Consider the following 20,102-nt stretch of genomic DNA (forward strand, 5'->3'; position numbering starts at 1 on the left):
GGACAGTACCAAAACAATGATCGTCTCTTCGCAGCAAAATCTGCAGAGCTGGGAAGATTGTTATTTATATGGGGGATACATTCTATTGGTAGCAAAACTTTGATATAATTTTTCAATTAAAATCATTATAAGTTTTGAATCCGGCGTCGTTTTGCGTATCAGTTCATAAACACCATGCCATGGAATCGGTGAGTCAAAAATCTCTTCCCAACTATTTTGCAATCTATATGGGACAGCTGTCAATCCTTTGGTCCTTAAACGAAACTGGTATACTTTTTTATTTATCACAATTTTCTTTAACAAATTATGTTCTTTAATGCAGGGCCGACAGACAAGTTCCTTACCTTTTCCCCCTTCCATTTTTGTGGTAATGCTGCAATTATTTGGTTGTAATTTCAGTAGATCAGATATTTCCATATGTTTTTGTTAGCTGCATGTGCACACTTGGCATTCTCTCAACTAGCTTCTTGAGGTAGTCACCTGGAATGCATTTCAATTAACAGGTGTGCCTTGTTAAAAGTTAATTTGTGGAATTTATTTAATTCTTAATGTGTTTGAGCCAATCAGTTGTGTTGTGACAAGGTAGGGGTGGTATACAGAAGATGGTATTTTACCAAATAAGGCTAAGTCCATATTATGGCAAGAACAGCTCAAATAAGCAAAGAGAAACGACAGTCCATCATTACTTTAAGACATGAAGGTCAGACAATATGGAACATTTCAAGAACTTTGAAAGTTTCTTCAAGTGCAGTCGCAAAAACCATCAAGCGCTATGATGAATCTGGCTCTCATGAGGACCGACACAGGAAAGGAAGACCCAGAGTTACCTTTGCTGCAGAGGATAAGTTCATTAGAGTTACTAGCCTTCGAAATTGCAGCCCAAATAAATGCTTCACAGAGTTCAAGTAACAGACACATCTCAACATCAACTGCGTGAATCAGGCCTTCATGGTCGAATTGCTGCAAAGAAACCACTATGAAAGGCCACCAATAAGAAGAGACTTGCTTGGGCCAAGAAACACGAGCAATGAACATTACACCAGTGGAAATCTGTCCTTTGGTCTGATGATTCAGATTTTTGGTTCCAACCGCTGTATCTTTGTGACACGCAGAGTAGGTGAACGGATGATCTCCGCATGTGTGGTTCCCACTGTGAAGCATGGAGGAGGTGTGATGGTGTGGGGGTGCTTTGCTGGTGACACTGTCTGATTTATTTAGAATTCAAAGGTACACTTAACCAGCATGGCTACCACAGCATTCTGCAGCGATACGCCATCCCATCTGGTTTGCGCTTAGTGGGACTATCATTTGTTTTTTAACAGGACAATGACCAAACACACCTCCAGGCTGTGTAAGGGCTATTTTACCAAGAAGGAGAGATATGGAGTGCTGGATCAGATGACCTGGCCTTCACAATCACCCAACCTCAACCCAATTGAGCTGGTTTGGGATGAGTTGGACCGCAGAGTGAAGGAAAAGCAGCCAACAAGTGCTCAGCACATGTGGGAACTCCTTCAAGACTGTTGGAAAAGCATTCCAGGTGAAGCTGGTTGAGAGAATGCCAAGAGTGTGCAAAGCTGTCATCAAGGCAAAGGGTGGCTACTTTGAAGAACCTCAAATATAATTTCATTTTTTTAAAACTTTTTTGGTTACTACATGATTCCATATGTGTTATTTCATAGTTATGATGTAGAAAATAGTGAAAATAAATCAAAACCCTTGAATGAGTAGGTGTCCAAACTTTTGACTGGTAATGTATGTATGTATGTATGTATGTATGTATGTATGTATGTATGTGCGCATTCGGAAAGTATTCAGACCCCTTGACTTTTTCCACATTTTGTTACGTTACAGCCTTATTCTAAAATGTATTAAATTGTTGTTTTTCCCCCCTCTCAATCTATACACAATACCCCATAATGACAAAGCAAAAACAGGTTTTTAGAAAATCTTGCAAATGTATTTAAAAACGGAAATATCACATTTACGTAAGTATTCAGACCCTTTACTCAGTACTTTGTTGAAGCACCTTTGGCAGAGATTACAGCCTCGAGTCTTCTTGGGTATGCCGCTACAAGCTTGGCACGCCTGTATTTGGGGAGTTTCTCCCCTTCTTCTCTGCAGATCCTCTCAAGCTCTGTCAGGTTGGATGGGGAGCGTCGCTGCACAGCTATTTTCAGGTCTCTCCAGAGATGTTCGATCGGGTTCAAGTCAGGGCCACTCAAGGACATTCTGAGACTTGTCCCAAAGCCACTCCTGCATTGTATTGGCTGTGTGCTTAGGATCGTTGTCCTGTTGGAAGGTGAACCTTCGCCCCAGTCTGAGGCCCTTCTCCCCCGATTGCTCAGTTTGAGCGTGCGGCCAGCTCTAGTAAGAGTCTTGGTGGTTCCAAACTTCTTCCATTTAAGAATGATGGAGGCCACAGTGTTCTTGGGGACCTTCAATGCTGCAGAAACATTTTGGTACCCTTCCCCAGATCTGTGCCTCGACACAATCCTGTCTCGGAAGCTCTACGGACAATTCCTTCGACCTCATGGCTTGAGTTTCGCTCTGACATGCACTGTCAACTGTGGGACCTTATATAGACAGGTGTGTGCCTTTCCAAATTATGCCCAATCAATTGAATTTACCACAGGTGGACTCCAATCAAGTTGAAGAAACATCTCAAGGATGATCAATGGAAACAGGATGCACCTGAGCTCAACTTTGAGTCTCATAGCAAAAGGGACTGAATACTTATGTAAATAAGGTATTGTTTTTTTATTATTAATACATTTGCAAAAATTTCTAAAAACCTATTTTCGCTTTGTCATTGTGGGGTATTATGTGTAGATTGATGAGAAGTACAATTAATTTAATCTATTTTAGAATAAAGCTGTAACGTAACAAAACGTGGAAAAAGTCAAGGGGTCAATACTTTCCGAATGCAGGTTGTGTGTGTGTGTGCAGCACTGTCCAGCAAGGTTCTGGGAGCAGAAGTGAAACAACGATCTGGGGAGCAGAATCAGTATCAGGAGAGAAACAATGGCTCACTTTAGAGGCTCGTTGAATCGGATGGTTGCAGCACAGTGGAAGACTATGTTGATGCAGTCAGCAAGCGTTTCCTGGTCCTCTTTGCTCAGGTCCAGTTCTGGCAGTGTGAGGTCACTGTTCACAGCCACTATCTTCTCAGCAAAGTCTGGCTGTTCATCTCGTAACCTGTCAAAAAGCTGAAAAACAAATACAATTGTAATACTCCTTCATGCCACTTTCACAGCCAATAAATCAAAATTAGCCTACTCAATGTTTTTTTAATGAAAGCAATGTGTTGATGGAGGGATGCGTTTTAGTTTGAAAGCACTTCAAGAAAGCAATCCCATTAGTAAGACTTAGGCTAGCCTACATCATGGTCTGCCACAGCCCAATTGTAAAGACAGTATGGAGAGTGTGGGCTGTGGAACTACGAAGTCTCCGTAACAAGCAGTCAAGAACTTATGATGCGTCACCCCACACAGCCTACAGAGATCCCATTTAAGCTGCCCCCCTATAACATTCCCCTTCTCCAGCTCTTCTCACCTTGCAGTTGATCATGTCTGCGATGCGGGCCTGGGGAGCGTGTCCCGCTTTGGGCCGGACCAGGACGTACACGGCCTTGACTCCAGGGCAGGACCGCAGCAGCTTCTCCAGCAGGACTTTTCCCATAAAGCCTGTGGCCCCTGTGATCAGCACATTCTTCCCCTCATAGTACTCAGGAATGGTCACCATTTTGTCTGTGCTCCAACCCTCCTCAACGACGCCACCTGTGGAAGGATTACATCATCGTTAGCCTAGTCACTGAAGATCCTTACTAGCCTGATGGAATTTCAGCAGTTACTAGGGCTGTGACCATACCAGTATTGCAATATTTTTTCCATGCCAAAAAGTAAAACACGAAGCAGACTTAACTCTTTTGTCCTTTAAAAACCTGCTGTATGTAAAATAGTAGTCTATAGCTTGGAAAATAAATAATGTGACTCTGTATGACAACATAATGATGTTTGTTTCCTAAAGAAGTTAAATCCGCTTTGTGCTTTGTTTCCTTGCCACGATACTAACGAGTATCGCAATACTCGTATCGTCCCTAGCAGTTACACAGTCAAAACCACCCCAGTTTGTAGTCAAAAACTCCCCTTACCATCTACAACTGTTCACTTCCAAAGCCCATAGCTATCACTTACAGGAGCCAACACATCTTAGGAATTCAGCCACTCCAATGTTGTAAGCTACTTTTATCCTGTCTAATCCACACACTGCCATTAAGATGGCTGCCGGGCTCAAGAGCTTTACTTAAACCTTGCTGAGACGGGTTTCTCATTGGCACAATCTATTGAGAAACCCGTCTTGAGCGCTCTTTGCAAAGATCCAGCAAAGACAATTGAAATAGCCTACAGTACGAGAAAGAAGACTGCTCTACACAACATCAAATTGCATCACTAATATCCAGTTGACCTTGTTACAACTCAAGAGCTTAAACAAGCCTGTTTTTTTTACTGGTCTTAATCTCTAGTTGTCGGGTGGATGATACGCTGCTGTTGATACAGAACACTAGTCAGATATATACAGTGCCTTCAGAAAGTATTCACACCCATTGACTTTTTCCACATTTTGTTGTTACAGCCTGAATTTAAAATTGAGATTTGTTTGGTCACTGGCCTATACACAATACCCCATAATGTCAAAGTATAATTATGTTTTTAGAAATGTTTACAAATTAAATCAAAAATGAAAAGCTGAAATGTCTTGAGTCAATAAGTATTCAACCCCTTTGCTATGTCAAGCCTAAATAAGTAAAAATGTGCTTAACAAGTCACATAAGTTGAATGGACTCACTGTGTGTGTAATAATAGTGTGTAACATGATTTTTGAATGACTACCTCAACTCTGTAACCCACACATACAGGTAATTGTAAGGTCCCTCAGTCGAGCAGTGAATTTCAAAACAAAGACCAGAGAGTTTTTCCAATACCTCGCAAAGAAGGGCACCTTTTATTTAACCAGGTAAGTTGACTGAGGAGACATTCTCATTTACTGCAACGACCTGGGGAATAATTAGTGGAGATCAGTAAAAATAAATTCAAAAAAGCTGATTTTGAATATCCCTTTGAGCGTGGTGAAGTTATTAATTAAATTACACTTTGGATGGAGTATCAATACACCCAGTCACTACAAAGATACAGGCGTCCTTCCTAACTCAGTTTCTGGAGAGGAAGGAAACCGCTCAGGGGATTTCATCATGAGGCCAATGGTGATCTTAACAGTTACAGAGTTTAATGGCTGTGATAGGAGAAAACTGAGGATGGATCAACAACATTGATCCACAATACTAAGCTAAATGAAAGAGTGAAAAGGAAGCCTGTACAGAATTATTTTATTTTTTTACAAAACATGCATCCTGTTTGCAATAAAGCATGAAAGTAAAACTGAAAAGAAATTGGCAAAGACGTTACATTTTGTATTCAGGACATAAAGTTACAGTGGGGAGAACAAGTATTTGATACACTGCCGATTTTGCAGGTTTTCCTACTTACAAAGCATGTAGAGGTCTGTAATTTTTATCATAGGTACACTTCAACTGTGAGAGACGGAATCTAAAACAAAAATCCAGAAAATCACATTGTATGATTTTTAAGTAATTAATTAGCATTTTATTGCATGACAGAAGTATTTGATCACCTACCAACCAGTAAGAATTCCGGCTCTCACAGACCTGTTAGTTTTTCTTTAAGAAGCCCTCCTCTTCTCCACTCATTACCTGTATTAACTGCACCTGTTTGAACTTGTTACCTGTATAAAAAGACACCTGTCCACACACTCAATCAAACAGACTCCAACCTCTCCACAATGGCCAAGACCAGAGAGCTGTGTAAGGACATCAGGGATAAAATTGTAGACCTGCACAAGGCTGGGATGGGCTACAGGACAATAGGCAAGCAGCTTGGTGAGAAGGCAACAACTGTTGGCGCAATTATTAGAAAATGGAAGAAGTTCAAGATGACGGTCAATCACCCTCGGTCTGGGGCTCCATGCAAGATCTCACCTTGTGGGGCATCAATGATCATGATGAAGGTGAGGGATCAGCCCAGAACTACACAGCAGGACCTGGTCAATGACCTGTAGAGAGCTGGGACCACAGTCTCAAAGAAAACCATTAGTAACACACTACGCCGTCATGGATTAAAATCCTGCAGCGCACGCAAGGTCCCCCTGCTCAAGCCAGCGCATGTCCAGGCCCGTCTGAAGTTTGCCAATGACCATCTGGATGATCCAGAGGAGGAATGGGAGAAGGTCATGTGGTCTGATGAGACAAAAATAGAGCTTTTTGGGCTAAACTCCACTTGCTGTATTTGGAGGAAGAAGAAGGATGAGTACAACCCCAAGAGCACCATCCCAACCGTGAAGCATGGAGGTGGAAACTTCATTCTTTGGGGATGCTTTTATGCAAAGGGGACAGGACGACTGCACCGTATTGAGGGGAGGATGGATGGGGCCATGTATCGCGAGATCTTGGCCAACAACAACCTTCCCTCAGTAAGAGCATTGAAGATGGGTCGTGGCTGGGTCTTCCAGCATGACAACGACCCGAAACACACAGCCAGGGCAACTAAGGAGTGGCTCCGTAAGAAGCATCTCAAGGTCCTGGAGTGGCCTAGCCAGTCTCCAGATCTGAACCCAATAGAAAATCTTTGGAGGGAGCTGAAAGTCCGTATTGCCCAGCGACAGCCCCGAAACCTGAAGGATCTGGAGAAGGTCTGTATGGAGGAGTGGGCCAAAATCCCTGCTGCAGTGTGTGCAAACCTGGTCAAGACCTACAGGAAATGTATGAATATTTCTGTACCAAATATTAAGTTCTGCTTTTCTGATGTATCAAATACTTATGTCATGCAATAAAATGCAAATGAATTACTTAAAAATCATACAATGTGATTTTCTGGAATTTTGTTTTAGATTCCGTCTCTCACAGTTGAAGTGTACCTATGATAAAAAATACAGACCTCTACATGCTTTGTAAGTAGGAAAACCGGCAGTGTATCAAATACTTGTTCTCCCCACTGTATGTTTGGAGCAAATCCAACACATCATCATCATGGCTGCATCATGTTATGGGAATTATTGTCATCGTCAAGGACTAGCGAGTTTGAGGATTAAAAGAAACGAATAGAGCTAAGCACAGGCATAATCCTAGAGGAAAACCTGGTTCAGTCTGCTTTCCAACAGACACGGAGACAAATTCACCTTTCAGCAGGACAATAACCAAAAACAAGGCCAAATCGAGTTGCTTACCAAGACAGTGAATGTTCCTGAGTGGCCTTGTTACAGTTTTGACTTAAATCTACGGCAAGACTTGAAAATGGCTGTCTAGCAATGATCAACAACCAACTTGACAGAGGATGAAGAATTTTATTGTACAATCCAGGTGTGCAAAGCTCTTAGGTCGTGTTTAGACTTTACACTTACATGCGAATTCTGCTATCAGAATACGAAGATCGCATTGAAAAGACAAGTTTTAGACGCACAAAAGTTGCTTTGTGGTCTGATTGTGTTCAGATCTGGCTGACCACTTCAGGTGGTGGTCAGGGACGCATTTTGTGCAGATTTCTCCTCAGTCTGGATGCAATCAGGCTACCGAAAGCACATATAGTGGGCAACGTCATCAAATCAAATTTTATTTGCCACATGCGCCGAATACAACAGGTGTAGACATTACCGTGAAATGCTTACTTACAGCCCTTAACCAACAAGTGTTGAGAAAAAAAAGAGCAGAAGTAAAATAACAGTAGGGAGGCTATATACAGGGGGGGTACCGGTGCAGAGTCAATGTGTGGGGGCACCGGCTAGTTGAGGTAATACAGTTGGTAGAGCATGGCGCTTGCAATGCCAGGGTTGTGGGTTCGATTCCCACGGGGGACCATTATGAGAAAAAAAATGCGGCACTCACTAACTAAGTCGCTCTGGATAAGACCGTCTGCCAAATGACTAAAATGTAAATGTAATATGTACATGTGGGTAGAGTTAAAGTGACTATGCATAAATAATTAACAGAGTAGCAGCAGCGTAAAAAGATGGGGTGGGGGTGCAAATAGTCCGGGTAGACATGATTAGCTGTTCAGGAGTCTTATGGCTTGGGCGTAGAAGCTGTTGAGAAGCCTTTTGGACCTAGACTTGGCGCTCCGGTACCGCTTGCCGTGCGGTAGCAGAGAGGACAGTCTATGACTAGGGTGGCTGGAGTCTTTGACAATTTTGAGGGCCTTCCTCTGACACCGCCTGGTATAGAGGTCCTGGATGGCAGGAAGCTTGGCCCCAGTGATGTACTGGGCCATACACACTACCCTCTGTAGTGCCTTGCGGTCAGAGGCCGAGCAGTTGCCATACCAGGCGGTGATGCAACCAGTCAGGATGCTCCCGATGGTGTAGCTGTATACATTTTTGAGGATCTGAGGACCCATGCCAAATGTTTTCAGTCTCCTGAGGGGGAATAGGCTTTGTCGTGCCCTCTTCACGACTGTCTTGGTGTGTTTGGACCATGATAGTTCGTTGGTGATGTGGACACCAAGGAACTTGAAGCTCTCAACCTGTTCCACTACAGCCCCATCGATGAGAATGGGGGCGTGCTCAGTCCTCTTTTTTTTCCTGTAGTCCACAATCATCTCCTTTGTCTTGGTCACGTTGAGGGAGAGGTTGTTATCCTGGCACCACACGGCCAGGTCTCTGACCTCCTCCCTATAGGCTGTCTCATCGTTGTCGGTGATCAGGCCTACCACTGTTGTGTCGTCGGCAAACTTAAAGATGGTGTTGGAGTCGTGCCTGGCCATGCAGTCATGGGTGAACAGGGAGTACAGGAGGGGACTGAGCACGCACCCCTGAGGGGCCCCCGTGTTGAGGATCAGCGTGGCAGATGTGTTGTTACCTAGCCTTACCACCTGGGGGCAGCCCGTCAGGAAGTCCAGGATCCAGTTGCAGAGGGAGGTGTTTAGTCCCAGGATCCTTAGCTTAGTGATGAGCTTTGAGGGCACTATGGTGTTGAACGCTGAGCTGTAGTCAATGAATAGCATTCTCACGTAGGTGTTCCTCTTGTCCAGGTGGGAGAGGGCAGTGTGGATTGCAATAGAGATTGCATCATCTGTGGATCTGTTGGGGCGCTATGCAAATTGGAGTGGGTCTAGGGTTTCTGGGATAATGGTGTTGATGTGAGCCATGACCAGCCTTTCAAAGCACTTCAGGTCGGTAGTCATTTAGGCAGGTTATCTTAGTGTCCTTGGGCACGGGGACTATGGTGGTCTGCTTGAAACATGTTGGTATTACAGACTCAGTCAGGGACATGTTGAAAATGTTGGTGAAGACACTTGCCAGTTGGTCAGCACATGCTCGGAGTACGCGTCCTGGTAATCCGTCTGGCCCTGCGACCTTGTGAATGTTGACCTGCTTAAAAGTCTTACTCACATCGGCTACGGAGAGCGTGATCACATAGTCATCCGGAACAGCTGGTGCTCTCATGCATGCTTCAGTGTTGCTTGCCTCGAAGCGAGCATAGAAGTGGTTTAGCAGTCCTCCCAAAAGCCTCCAGAAAACGTGTGTTTTGGGACCGAGAGGCACCTTTTCATTACAACATTGGAGGAAATACATTCCTAGCGTGTGAGGAATGTGTTTGCTAGACTCATAAATGCTAGCCAGCTAACTAATTTATGTTTGGCTATAGTTATTCTAACCCGTTTGCAATCCCTTTAGCGTTGCTTGCTAGCTAGCTACAGAGGTTAGCTGGCTAGTTAGCTACAATAGTTAGCTACTGCCATCAGTTGTGTTATTATCCTATTTTGTCTATTCCACTGTTTGTAGAATGCATACTGGCATTTGAATAAAGCGTGGGAAAAGTGAATCCGGACACACTGTTGGTCAATGTTGACGCATGATACGTTCGAAATTCCATGCTCAGAATACTAAAGATGCATAAACTGTCAAGGTTAGAGACCTACCCAGAAAGACTCACAGCTGTAAATCGCTGTCAAAAGGTGATTCTAACAAGTATTGACTCTGGGGGTGTGAATACTTACGTAAATTAGATATTTCTGCATTTCATTTAATACATTTGCAAAAATTTCTAAAAACATGTTTTCACTGTCATTATGGGCTATTTTGTGTAGATGGGTGAGAAGAAAATAAATATATAGAATACTTTCTGAAGGCACTGACTTGATGATTGACACAGAAGATTGTCTTATTCTAACAGATAGCCTAACCCCAATCAAGACCTTGAAATACTTAACATTCAATAAACCTCACAATAAAGCACCTCCTTTCTTGCCACTGGAAACACTACGTATGATGCATTAGTCATGTACAAGGAAGTCCACTTACTCAAAGAACCCTGGACTCAAGGTTTCCGTTAACCGGTAATAAAAAAAATGTGGAAAGCCGATAAAATTGTCCGGGAGACGAAAAAATACCATTGCGAAAAAATGCTTTTTAGCCTATTAATTGAAAATACATTTGACTGGTCATGCTTATCGGTCTATGGGTAAATTTGCATAATTTAGTGGAATTAAATTGACGCATGTGTATATTTGTTATGCATCTTATTTATCATACGTGCACAGCATACCGATATTGAGCCTTTGATTGGAAAATCTGTCAGACAGCGCTTTTATAAACCCAATCATTGCGTAACAATTCTAAATGCAATCGTGTGTTAAAAATTGTTTTTTGGCAATGATTAAAAATAGCTACATTTTCTTCCCCTCAACTGTAGCTCAGTTGGTAGAGCATGGCGCTTGCAACGCCATGGTTGTGGGTTCGCCAGGGTTGTAAGTGGCTCTGGATAAGAGCGTCTGCTAAATGACTAAAATGTAAATGTTAATTGAAGCGCTCTTCCCATTCAAATGCATAGGCTTCATCATCGTCACATACACACCACTTTTTATTTTTTTTAGGGGGTAGATCAGCTTAATATTGCAGATAGATTGTAACTTCCATCAATGTAATTGTCTGCATCACTTCCAATCCCCCACGTTATTTTTTTTTTTATATATATATATATATATATATATATATATATATATATATCCTTTTTTAAAAATATATTCCCCTTTATTACTTTCCAACCCCACCACCCTTTCCCTAATTGGAGTAAACTAGTGAACAACAATGCTTAGGCCTCTACTTCAAGCTTATACTTACTATATACATTTTATGGACACAGTCAATTTTACAATAATTATATTTTGTTTGTTTTTTCTCCTGAACTTCTACTCTCAACCTCTCCGATCATTTTCAAGATGTCCATCCGGTTTGCTTCTACAGTGGGGAAAAAAAGTATTTAGTCAGCCACCAATTGTGCAAGTTCTCCCACTTAAAAAGATGAGAGGCCTGTAATGTTCATCATAGGTACACGTCAACTATGACAGACAAAATGATAAAAATAAATCCAGAAAATCACATTGTAGGATTTTTTATGAATTTATTTGCAAATTATGGTGGAAAATAAGTATTTGGTCAATAACAAAAGTTTCTCAATACTTTGTTATATACCCTTTGTTGGCAATGACACAGGTCAAACGTTTTCTGTAAGTCTTCACAAGGTTTACACACACTGTTGCTGGTATTTTGGCCCATTCCTCCATGCAGATCTCCTCTAGAGCAGTGATGTTTTGGGGCTGTCGCTGGGCAACACGGACTTTCAACTCCCTCCAAAGATTTTCTATGGGGTTGAGATCTGGAGACTGGCTAGGCCACTCCAGGACCTTGAAATGCTTCTTACGAAGCCACTCCTTCGTTGCCCAGGCGGTGTGTTTGGGATCATTGTCATGCTGAAAGACCCAGCCACGTTTCATCTTCAATGCCCTTGCTGATGGAAGGAGGTTTTCACTCAAAATCTCACGATACATGGCCCCATTCATTCTTTCCTTTACACTGATCAGTCATCCTGGTCCCTTTGCAGAAAAACAGCCCCAAAGCATGATGTCTCCACCCCCATGCTTCACAGTAGGTATGGTGTTCTTTGGATGCAACTCAGCATTCTTTGTCCTCCAAACATGATGAGTTGAGTTTTTACCAAAAAGTTATATTTTGGTTTCATCTGACCATATGACCTTCTCCCAATCCTCTTCTGGATCATCCAAATGCACTCTAGCAAACTTCAGACGGGCCTGGACATGTACTGGCTTAAGCAGGGGGACACGTCTGGCACTGCAGGATTTGAGTCCCTGGCGGCGTAGTGTGTTACTGATGGTAGGCTTTGTTACTTTGGTCCCAGCTCTCTGCAGGTCATTCACTAGGTCCCCCCGTGTGGTTCTGGAATTTTTGCTCACCGTTCTTGTGATCATTTTGACTCCACGGGGTGAGATCTTGCGCCCCAGATCGAGGGAGATTATCAGTGGTCTTGTATGTCTTCCATTTCCTAATAATTGCTCCCACAGTTGATTTCTTCAAACCAAGCTGCTTACCTATTGCAGATTCAGTCTTCCCAGCCTGGTGCAGGTCTACAATGTTGTTTCTGGTGTCCTTTGACAGCTCTTTGGTCTTGGCCATAGTGGAGTTTGGAGTGTGACTGTTTGAGGTTGTGGACAGGTGTCTTTTATACTGATAACAAGTTCAAACAGGTGCCATTAATACAGGTAACGAGTGGAGGACAGAGGAGCCTCTTAAAGAAGAAGTTACAGGTCTGTGAGAGCCAGAAATCTTGCTTGTTTGTAGGTGACCAAATACTTATTTTCCACCATAATTTGCAAATAAATTCATTAAAAATCCTACAATGTGATTTTCTGGATTTTTTTTCTCTCAATTTGTCTGTCATAGTTGACGTGTACCTATGATGAAAATTACAGGCCTCTCATCTTTTTAAGTGGGAGAACTTGCACAATTGGTGGCTGACTAAATACTTTTTTTCCCCCACTGTATATGCCATATCCTTCTAACTGTGCTCTTTCACAAAAGCTCCCAACCTACAACCTATATACGCATTATGGACACAGTATGCTTACATTATTAGTTATCTTATTAGTTTTTATTAGTCCCATCCTTCAACTCCATTCAACACCACCCATCTATCTCTTAACACCATCCATATAGGTTTTCTATTTGCCATATATTTTTCAACTGTACTGTGATGTTTTACAAAAGTTCTGAACCTTTCTATTCTCATTGTTTATACAGATTGTAAATAGAAAATAATTTGTTTTGCTAAAAGTATTATATTATTGATCTATTGACTATGACTTTTCAGATCATCCAGTAATGCTATCTGCAAGGTTAGCTCCAGGTAAATATTGCAATCCTTTAGCCATTCCTGGACCTGTGTCCAAAAACAAGCTATAAATGGACAGTACCAAAACAAATGATCTAATGATTCTGTCTCGTCGCAGCAAAATCTGCAGAGCTGGGAAGATTGTATCCCCCATATAAATAACATTCTATTGGTAGCAAGAATTTTATATAATAATTTAAATTGAAAGATTCTAAGTTTTGAATCCAGTGTCGTTTTGTGTATCAGTTCATAAACACTATGCCATGGGATCGGTACGTCAAAAACCTCTTCCCAAATATTTTGCAATCAATATGGGACGGCTGTCAATCCTTTGGTCCTTAAATGAAACTGGTATACTTTTTTATTTATCAGTTTTCTTTAACCAATTCTGTTCTTTAATGCCGACAGACCAGTTCCTTACTTTCTCCCCCTTCCACTTTCCTCTCACATTTTTGCGGTAAGGCTGCAATTATTTGGTTGTAATTTTGGGTAGAGCAGACATTTCCATATGTTTTTGTTAGCTGCATGTGCGACATAGCTCCAGTTCTACCGATGATATCATTTACGAAGATTATACCTTTTTATTTAATTTGTAAAAAACAAGAGGTTTTTTGTCAATTAGTATATTTGAGTTTAACCACAATTTGTTGCATTATTTGTTCTGTAGTTTCTGGAGGATTAAATTGAAATTGCAACCAACTTTCTATGGCTTGTTTTAGAAAGTGATATTTGGGAGATTATTTCCTTTTCAAATAACTGAAAGTGAGAGGTTGTAATCTGAATAAATGGAAAAAGGCCATTCTTGAACATTGTCTCACCCAATTTTACTAATTTGCTAGAGAACCAGTTGGGATTTAAGTATAACTTTTGTATGACTGAAGCTTTTAGTGATAGGTCTAATGCTTTAATATTTAATCATTTCTGTCCTCAGAATTCATATTCATTATATAAATAGGCCCGTTTAAATTTTGTCTGGCTTGCCGTTCCAAATAAAATGGAATATTTTTTTCTCATATAATTTTAAAAAACTGTTCGCTAGGTGTAGGCAAGACCATAAGCAAATAGGTAAACTGGGATAATACTAAAGAGTTAAATCAGGGTGATTTTTCCACAAATGGACAGGTATTTACCTTTCCATGGTAGCAAGATCTTTCTATTAAAATGTATTGGAGTGAGATCATTTATTTCCTTTGGGTATGTATTCCAAGTATATCCACATCACATCAGATCATTTTATTGGTAAACTACATGGTCATGTAAAAATTGTATTTTTTAGTGATCCAATACGTAATATAGTACATTTGTCATAATTTGGTTGTAATCCAGAGAGGTTAGAAAATGTATCTAGATCCTCCATGAGGCTGTGGAGGGATTCTAGTTGTGGATTTAAAAGAAAACATGAATCATCAGCGTACAATGACACCTTTGTTTTTAAGCACTGGATTTCTAATCCCTTGATATTATTGTTGGATGTGATTTGAATAGCTAACATCTCGATGGCCATAATACATAGATATGCCGATAGTGGACAACCTTGTTTCACACCTCGACAGTTTAAAACTTTCTGAGAAATAGCCATTATTTACTATTTTACACCTAGGGTTACTATACATGATTTTGACCCATTTCATAAGAGATTCTCCAAAATTGAAATGCTCCAGGCATTTATATATAAACCCCAGTCGTACTTTATCAAATGTGGTCTTCTGTAGCTCAATTGGTAGAGCATGGCGCTTGTAACGCCAGGGTAGTGGGTTCGATCCCCGGGACCACCCATACGTAAAAATGTATGCACACATGACTAAGTCGCTTTGGATAAAAGTGTCTGCTAAATGGCATATTATTATTGCTATGAATAGCAGGCCTGGTTTCCCAGATTTTCCATAGTGTTCTATTGTTTCCAGTACTTGCCTTCTATTATCTCCAATGTATCTTCCATGTAAAAAACCTGTCTGATTAGAATGAATAATGTCCGACAATACCTTTTCACACACCACTTTGCAATGAGCTGGAGGCTGTATGCATTTTGAAAACATAGCTATTTAATTGTTTGAAACCTGAACGTTTTACTACATAAAGGCATGTTTTACCTTGCTTCAAAGTAGCCTAAGCAAAATCTGACCATATTATTTTATAAAAGACTTCCATATGCCATTGAAACCAGTAACCTATTTCTCTCATGTTCTATTGGTTTTCAACTTTTTCATTGTCTGGTAGCCAAATGCTCATTCACGCGTAGCCTACAACCTTGTATGCATTGCTGCGCTAATAATGTTAAGAAATAATAGTCCACCAACATTAAGCAAAAAAGTTCTGATCTGTTGCATCAGATTCATTGCTTTTTAACATTTATGAAGGCTAGGCCTACTGGTTACATGAATGTGGGATCTATCGTCCCACAGCTATCACAGAATCTGTTTGGGCTCTTTCTTTCTTGACAAGCTGACCAATAGAATAGGTAAACTTTTCTACTATGGGGGATAGTAGATTGACACACTACCAGTCAAAAGTTTTAGAACACCTACTCATTCAAGGATTTTTCTTTATTTTTACTATTTTCTACATTATAGAATAATAGTGGAGACATCAAAACTATTAAATAACATATGGAATCATGTAGTAACCAAAAAAAAAGTGTTAAACAAATCAAAATATATTTTATATTTGAGATTCTTCGAATAGCCACCCTTTGCCTTGATGACAGCTTTGGACACTCTTGGCATTCCCTCAACCAGCTTCACCTGGAATGCTTTTCCAACAGTCTTGAAGGAGTTCCCGCAAATGCTGAGCACTTGTTGACTGCTTTTCCTTCACTCTGCAGTCCGACTCATCCCAAACCATCTCAATTGGGTAGAGGTCGGGGGATTGTGGAGGCCAGGTCATCTGATGCAGCACTCCATCACTCTCCTTCTTGGTCAAATAGCCCTTACACAGCCTGGAGGTGTGTTGGGTCATTGTCCTGTTGAAAAACAAATGATAGTCCCACTAAGCCCAAACCAGATGGGATAGCATATCAATGTAGAGTTCTGTGGTAGCCATGCTGGTTAAGTGTGCCTTGAATTCTAAATCAATCACAGACAGTGTCACCAGCAAAGCACCCCCACACCATAACACCTCCTCATGCTTTAAGGTGGTAAATACACATCCGGAGATCATCCGTTCACCCACACCGCGTCTCACAAAGACACAGCGGTTGGAACCAAAAATCTCAGATTTGGACTCCACACCAAAGGACACATTTCCACCGGTCTAATGTCCATTGCTCGTGTTTCTTGGCCCAAGTAGGTCTCTTCTTATTGGTGTCCTTTAGTAGTGGTTTCTTTGCAGCAATTCGACCATGAAGGCCTGATTCACACAGTCCCCTCTGAACAGTTGATGTTGAGATGTGTCTGTTACTTGAACTCTGTGAAGCATTTATTTGGGCTGCAATTTCTGAGGCTAGTAACTCTAATGAACTTATCCTCAGCAGCAGAGGTAGCTCTGGGTCTTCCATTCCTGTGGCGGTCCTCATGAGAGCCAGTTTCATCATAGCGCTTGATGGTTTTTGTGACTGCACTTGAAGAATCTTTCAAAGTTCTTGAAATGTTCTGTGTTGACTGACCTTCATGTCTCAAAGTAATGATGGACTGTCGTTTCTCTTTGCTTATTTGAGCCGTTCTTGCCATAATATGGACTTGGTCTTTTACCAAATAGGGCTATCTTCTGTATACCCCCCCTACCTTGTCACAGCACAACTGATTGGCTCAAACGCATTAAGGAAAGAAATTCCACAAATTAACTTTTAAAAAGGCACACCTGTTAATTGAAATGCATTCCAGGTGACTGCCTCATGAAGCTGGTTGAGAGAATGCCAAGAGTGTGCAAAGCTGTCATCAAGGCAAAGGGTGGCTATTTGAAGAATTTCAAATATATTTTGATTTTTATTTATTTTTTTTTATTTTTTTTTATGGTTACTACATGATTCCATATGTGTTATTTCATTGTTTTGACGTCTTCACTATTATTCTAAAATGTAGAAAATAGTAAAAATAAAGAAAAAACGTGGAATGAGTAGGTGTCCAAACGTTTGACTGGTACTGTACACACATACACACATATTTTTAATGGCACACGAGACACCTGTCTTATTCGCGTCCATCTCAGTGAACTAATCCATTGCAGAGGCTGCAGGGATGGCACAGTCCAAGGGGAGTGTGGCTAAAATGCATGTCCCATCACTCATTTGGTGATCTGATAGTATTTGTGACCAGTTTCAGGAAGCTAGGCGTATGTCGCACATCACTACTTCACAGGAGAGGCATTTGAACTTTATGAAAATGTGTTTTGGGGCAGAAATGCCTTGTGGAACATGAACTCTCATGTGCCTTAATAAACTTTTATGCCATCTGTAAATACGAATAAAATGTTTAAATTACAAGCCTAGTTGGTTTGGCCACAGAAAAAGACAGGAACCTTCCCGCTGGACATGATTGGCTGAGATAATGGCTGGGCTGGACATGCCAAGAGATGAGTTCGGATTGGTCTGCCATGTAGCACGCTTCTCTCTATAACATGAGCTGCTCAGTGTGTGTCAATAATCCTTTCTACCGCTGCTTTTTTTTTAACGATATCATGAAGAACTGCAAAAGTGTTGCGACTGCTCTTAATGTCGCTGCCCTGAATTTAACAGGCGCTATCGACAAAGTCAAGATCAGTGGGAAAAGGTTGTGATGGACTACTTTCTTTTGGACGATCGTGCCATGCTGACTGAAAATTAATCAAACGATGAGGAAATCCCTGATTTAGGTCAAAACATTTAAATTGAACCAGACATTGTAGAGTCTTCTGATGACAGTGATAGGGAAGAAACAGCGTGTTGTTGTCACGGAAGAAGTTGACCGAGGGAGTCAAAAAGATCAGTCAGAAGGCTGTTGTATAAAACACCTGTCTCCGGATTACATCTTCAAACAAGGGCAACCATGGAATCCATGACAGAGGGAGAAGCATTCATTCATGTGTACGGGTAAGAGTCTAGCTACATTTTCAGATATTTTACGTTTCAAATTTGGTCAGAAAGTCATTTTTATTGCAAGTTAAAGCATACTGTTAGCTAGCTAACGCTAGCTGGCTGGCTCACTTGCTAACATTACGAATAATATTACTACACAGATCATACACGTATCTCAGAAAGCCATTTGCATTGCTAGTTATAGCCTAATGTTAGCTAGCTAACTTGAACCTAGTTGGTTAGCTTTAGCTACCAGCAGATTCACGCATGGTAGTAACTTTATGAGTTGGGATTATGGTTCATTGTTTAGCTAGCTAACTACATGTCTAAACAAAAGACTCCACTATGCAAGTAACAATCTCACTGTCAAGTTTACTCCTTTTGTATCCTGTGCATGTGAGAACATAGATTTTATTTGATATAATGTGTGTTTACCAGAGACGGTAATGTGAAGAACAACATGACCTGCACCATGACCTGCACAGTGTCCAAGTTCTAAAATTCTCTGGTAGAATGCCTACTTTTTTCATTTCGTCACACTCACAACCGTAAGCTATTTTCTGTAATTAGCTCGCCATTAACTTGTAAATAATGGTCTTATTGGGAGTTTATTTTCCTGTAATAATTAATACAAATTAGCTAAAGTTAAGACGTTGTCAGCTATGATATGGCGATTATTTGAACTGGCTAGCCAGCTAAATTAACATTAGGTAGCTAGCTAACAAGCTAGAAAACGAACCAAAACATTGTTTAGAAAGTTGCTTTTATGGCCTCCCGAGTGGCGCAGCGTTCTACGGCACTGCATCGCAGTGTAGAGGCGTTACTACAGACCCGGGTTCATTCCTGGGCTGTGCCGTGGCCGGGAGTCCCATAGAACGGTCCACAATTGGCCAAGCGTTGTCCGGGTTTGGCCAGTGGGGCTTTACTTGGCTCATCGCGCTCTAGAGACTCCTTGTGGCGGGCCGAGTGCCTGCAAGCCAGTAGGAGGGGGAGGAGGATGGTCGGGTCAGGTTAAGTTTTTTTTCTTCTGGTTCTCTGGCTCCCTCAAGTCATTTGTGTCTTATTTCACTAAACAGTGCTCTTAGTTGAACGGTGTTTCCTCCGATACATTGGTGCGGCTGGCTTCCGGGTTAAGCTGGCGGGTGTTAAGGAGCGTGGTTAGGCAGGTCATGTTTCGGAGGACGCATGACTCCACCTTCGCCTCTCTCTCTCCCCCGTTGGGAAGTTGCAGTGATGAGACAAGATTGAAAATTGGGGAGAAAAAGGGGGTAAAATACACACAAAAAAGGAAGTTGCTTTTAGTTGTCTGGTTTGCTAGATTGAAATATACTAAATTCATTTTTAAACAGATGTTTTATTGGTGTTAAATACACAAGTTATTTGCTATTTTGGACCACCTTACTGCTGATATCATGCAGCCTGACATTTTTGTGTTTATACCTTTTCATAATGACAAGTTTCCAGCTCTCCAGAATGTGTACCAAAACATTCAATGGCCATTTTCTCAAAAGTGGGGTTACAAGTTAACTTTCAAAAATCTTTCCAGCTCTCTCCTTTTCGATAACCACTCAGCTTGAAAGGGAAACATTTCATAAAATGGCCTACCTGATTCAGGAAACTGAGGGCCCAGAATATTTTATACAACGTTGCAAGTTTGCTAATGATAGCTTCTGTCTGGAGTCAAGTTAATAGTTGATACAATGTTTCAAGTTCGTTGCAGACAGGCCAATGCATAGCCAATGTGATTTATAGGAGAAAAAATGTTCTACCTGCAGGCTGCAATGTTTTTCTTCGTTGGTTTTATGTAGGCTATTTTTACATAGTTGACAAATGGGAATAGAAGTTACTTTTTAGGTTTGAATC

General features: G+C 41.2%; 1 protein-coding gene across 1 annotated transcript in view; it reads right to left on the reverse strand.

Moving 5' to 3' along the window:
- Positions 1-20,102, reverse strand: part of LOC311134992 (fatty acyl-CoA reductase 1-like) — a 46,151-nt gene that overhangs the window by 23,310 nt on the left and 2,739 nt on the right. The window contains exons 2-3 of the mRNA XM_084168791.1: positions 3,556-3,779; positions 3,034-3,209 (exon numbers count right to left, since the gene is read on the reverse strand). Of these exons, the coding sequence (XP_084024917.1) occupies positions 3,034-3,209; positions 3,556-3,744 (365 nt within the window). The 5' untranslated portion in view covers positions 3,745-3,779. The remainder of the gene's footprint in view (positions 1-3,033; positions 3,210-3,555; positions 3,780-20,102) is intronic.

This window comes from Coregonus lavaretus, assembly GCF_964263955.1.
Source record: "Coregonus lavaretus genome assembly, chromosome: 9".
NCBI classification, from domain to species: Eukaryota; Metazoa; Chordata; class Actinopteri; order Salmoniformes; family Salmonidae; genus Coregonus; species Coregonus lavaretus.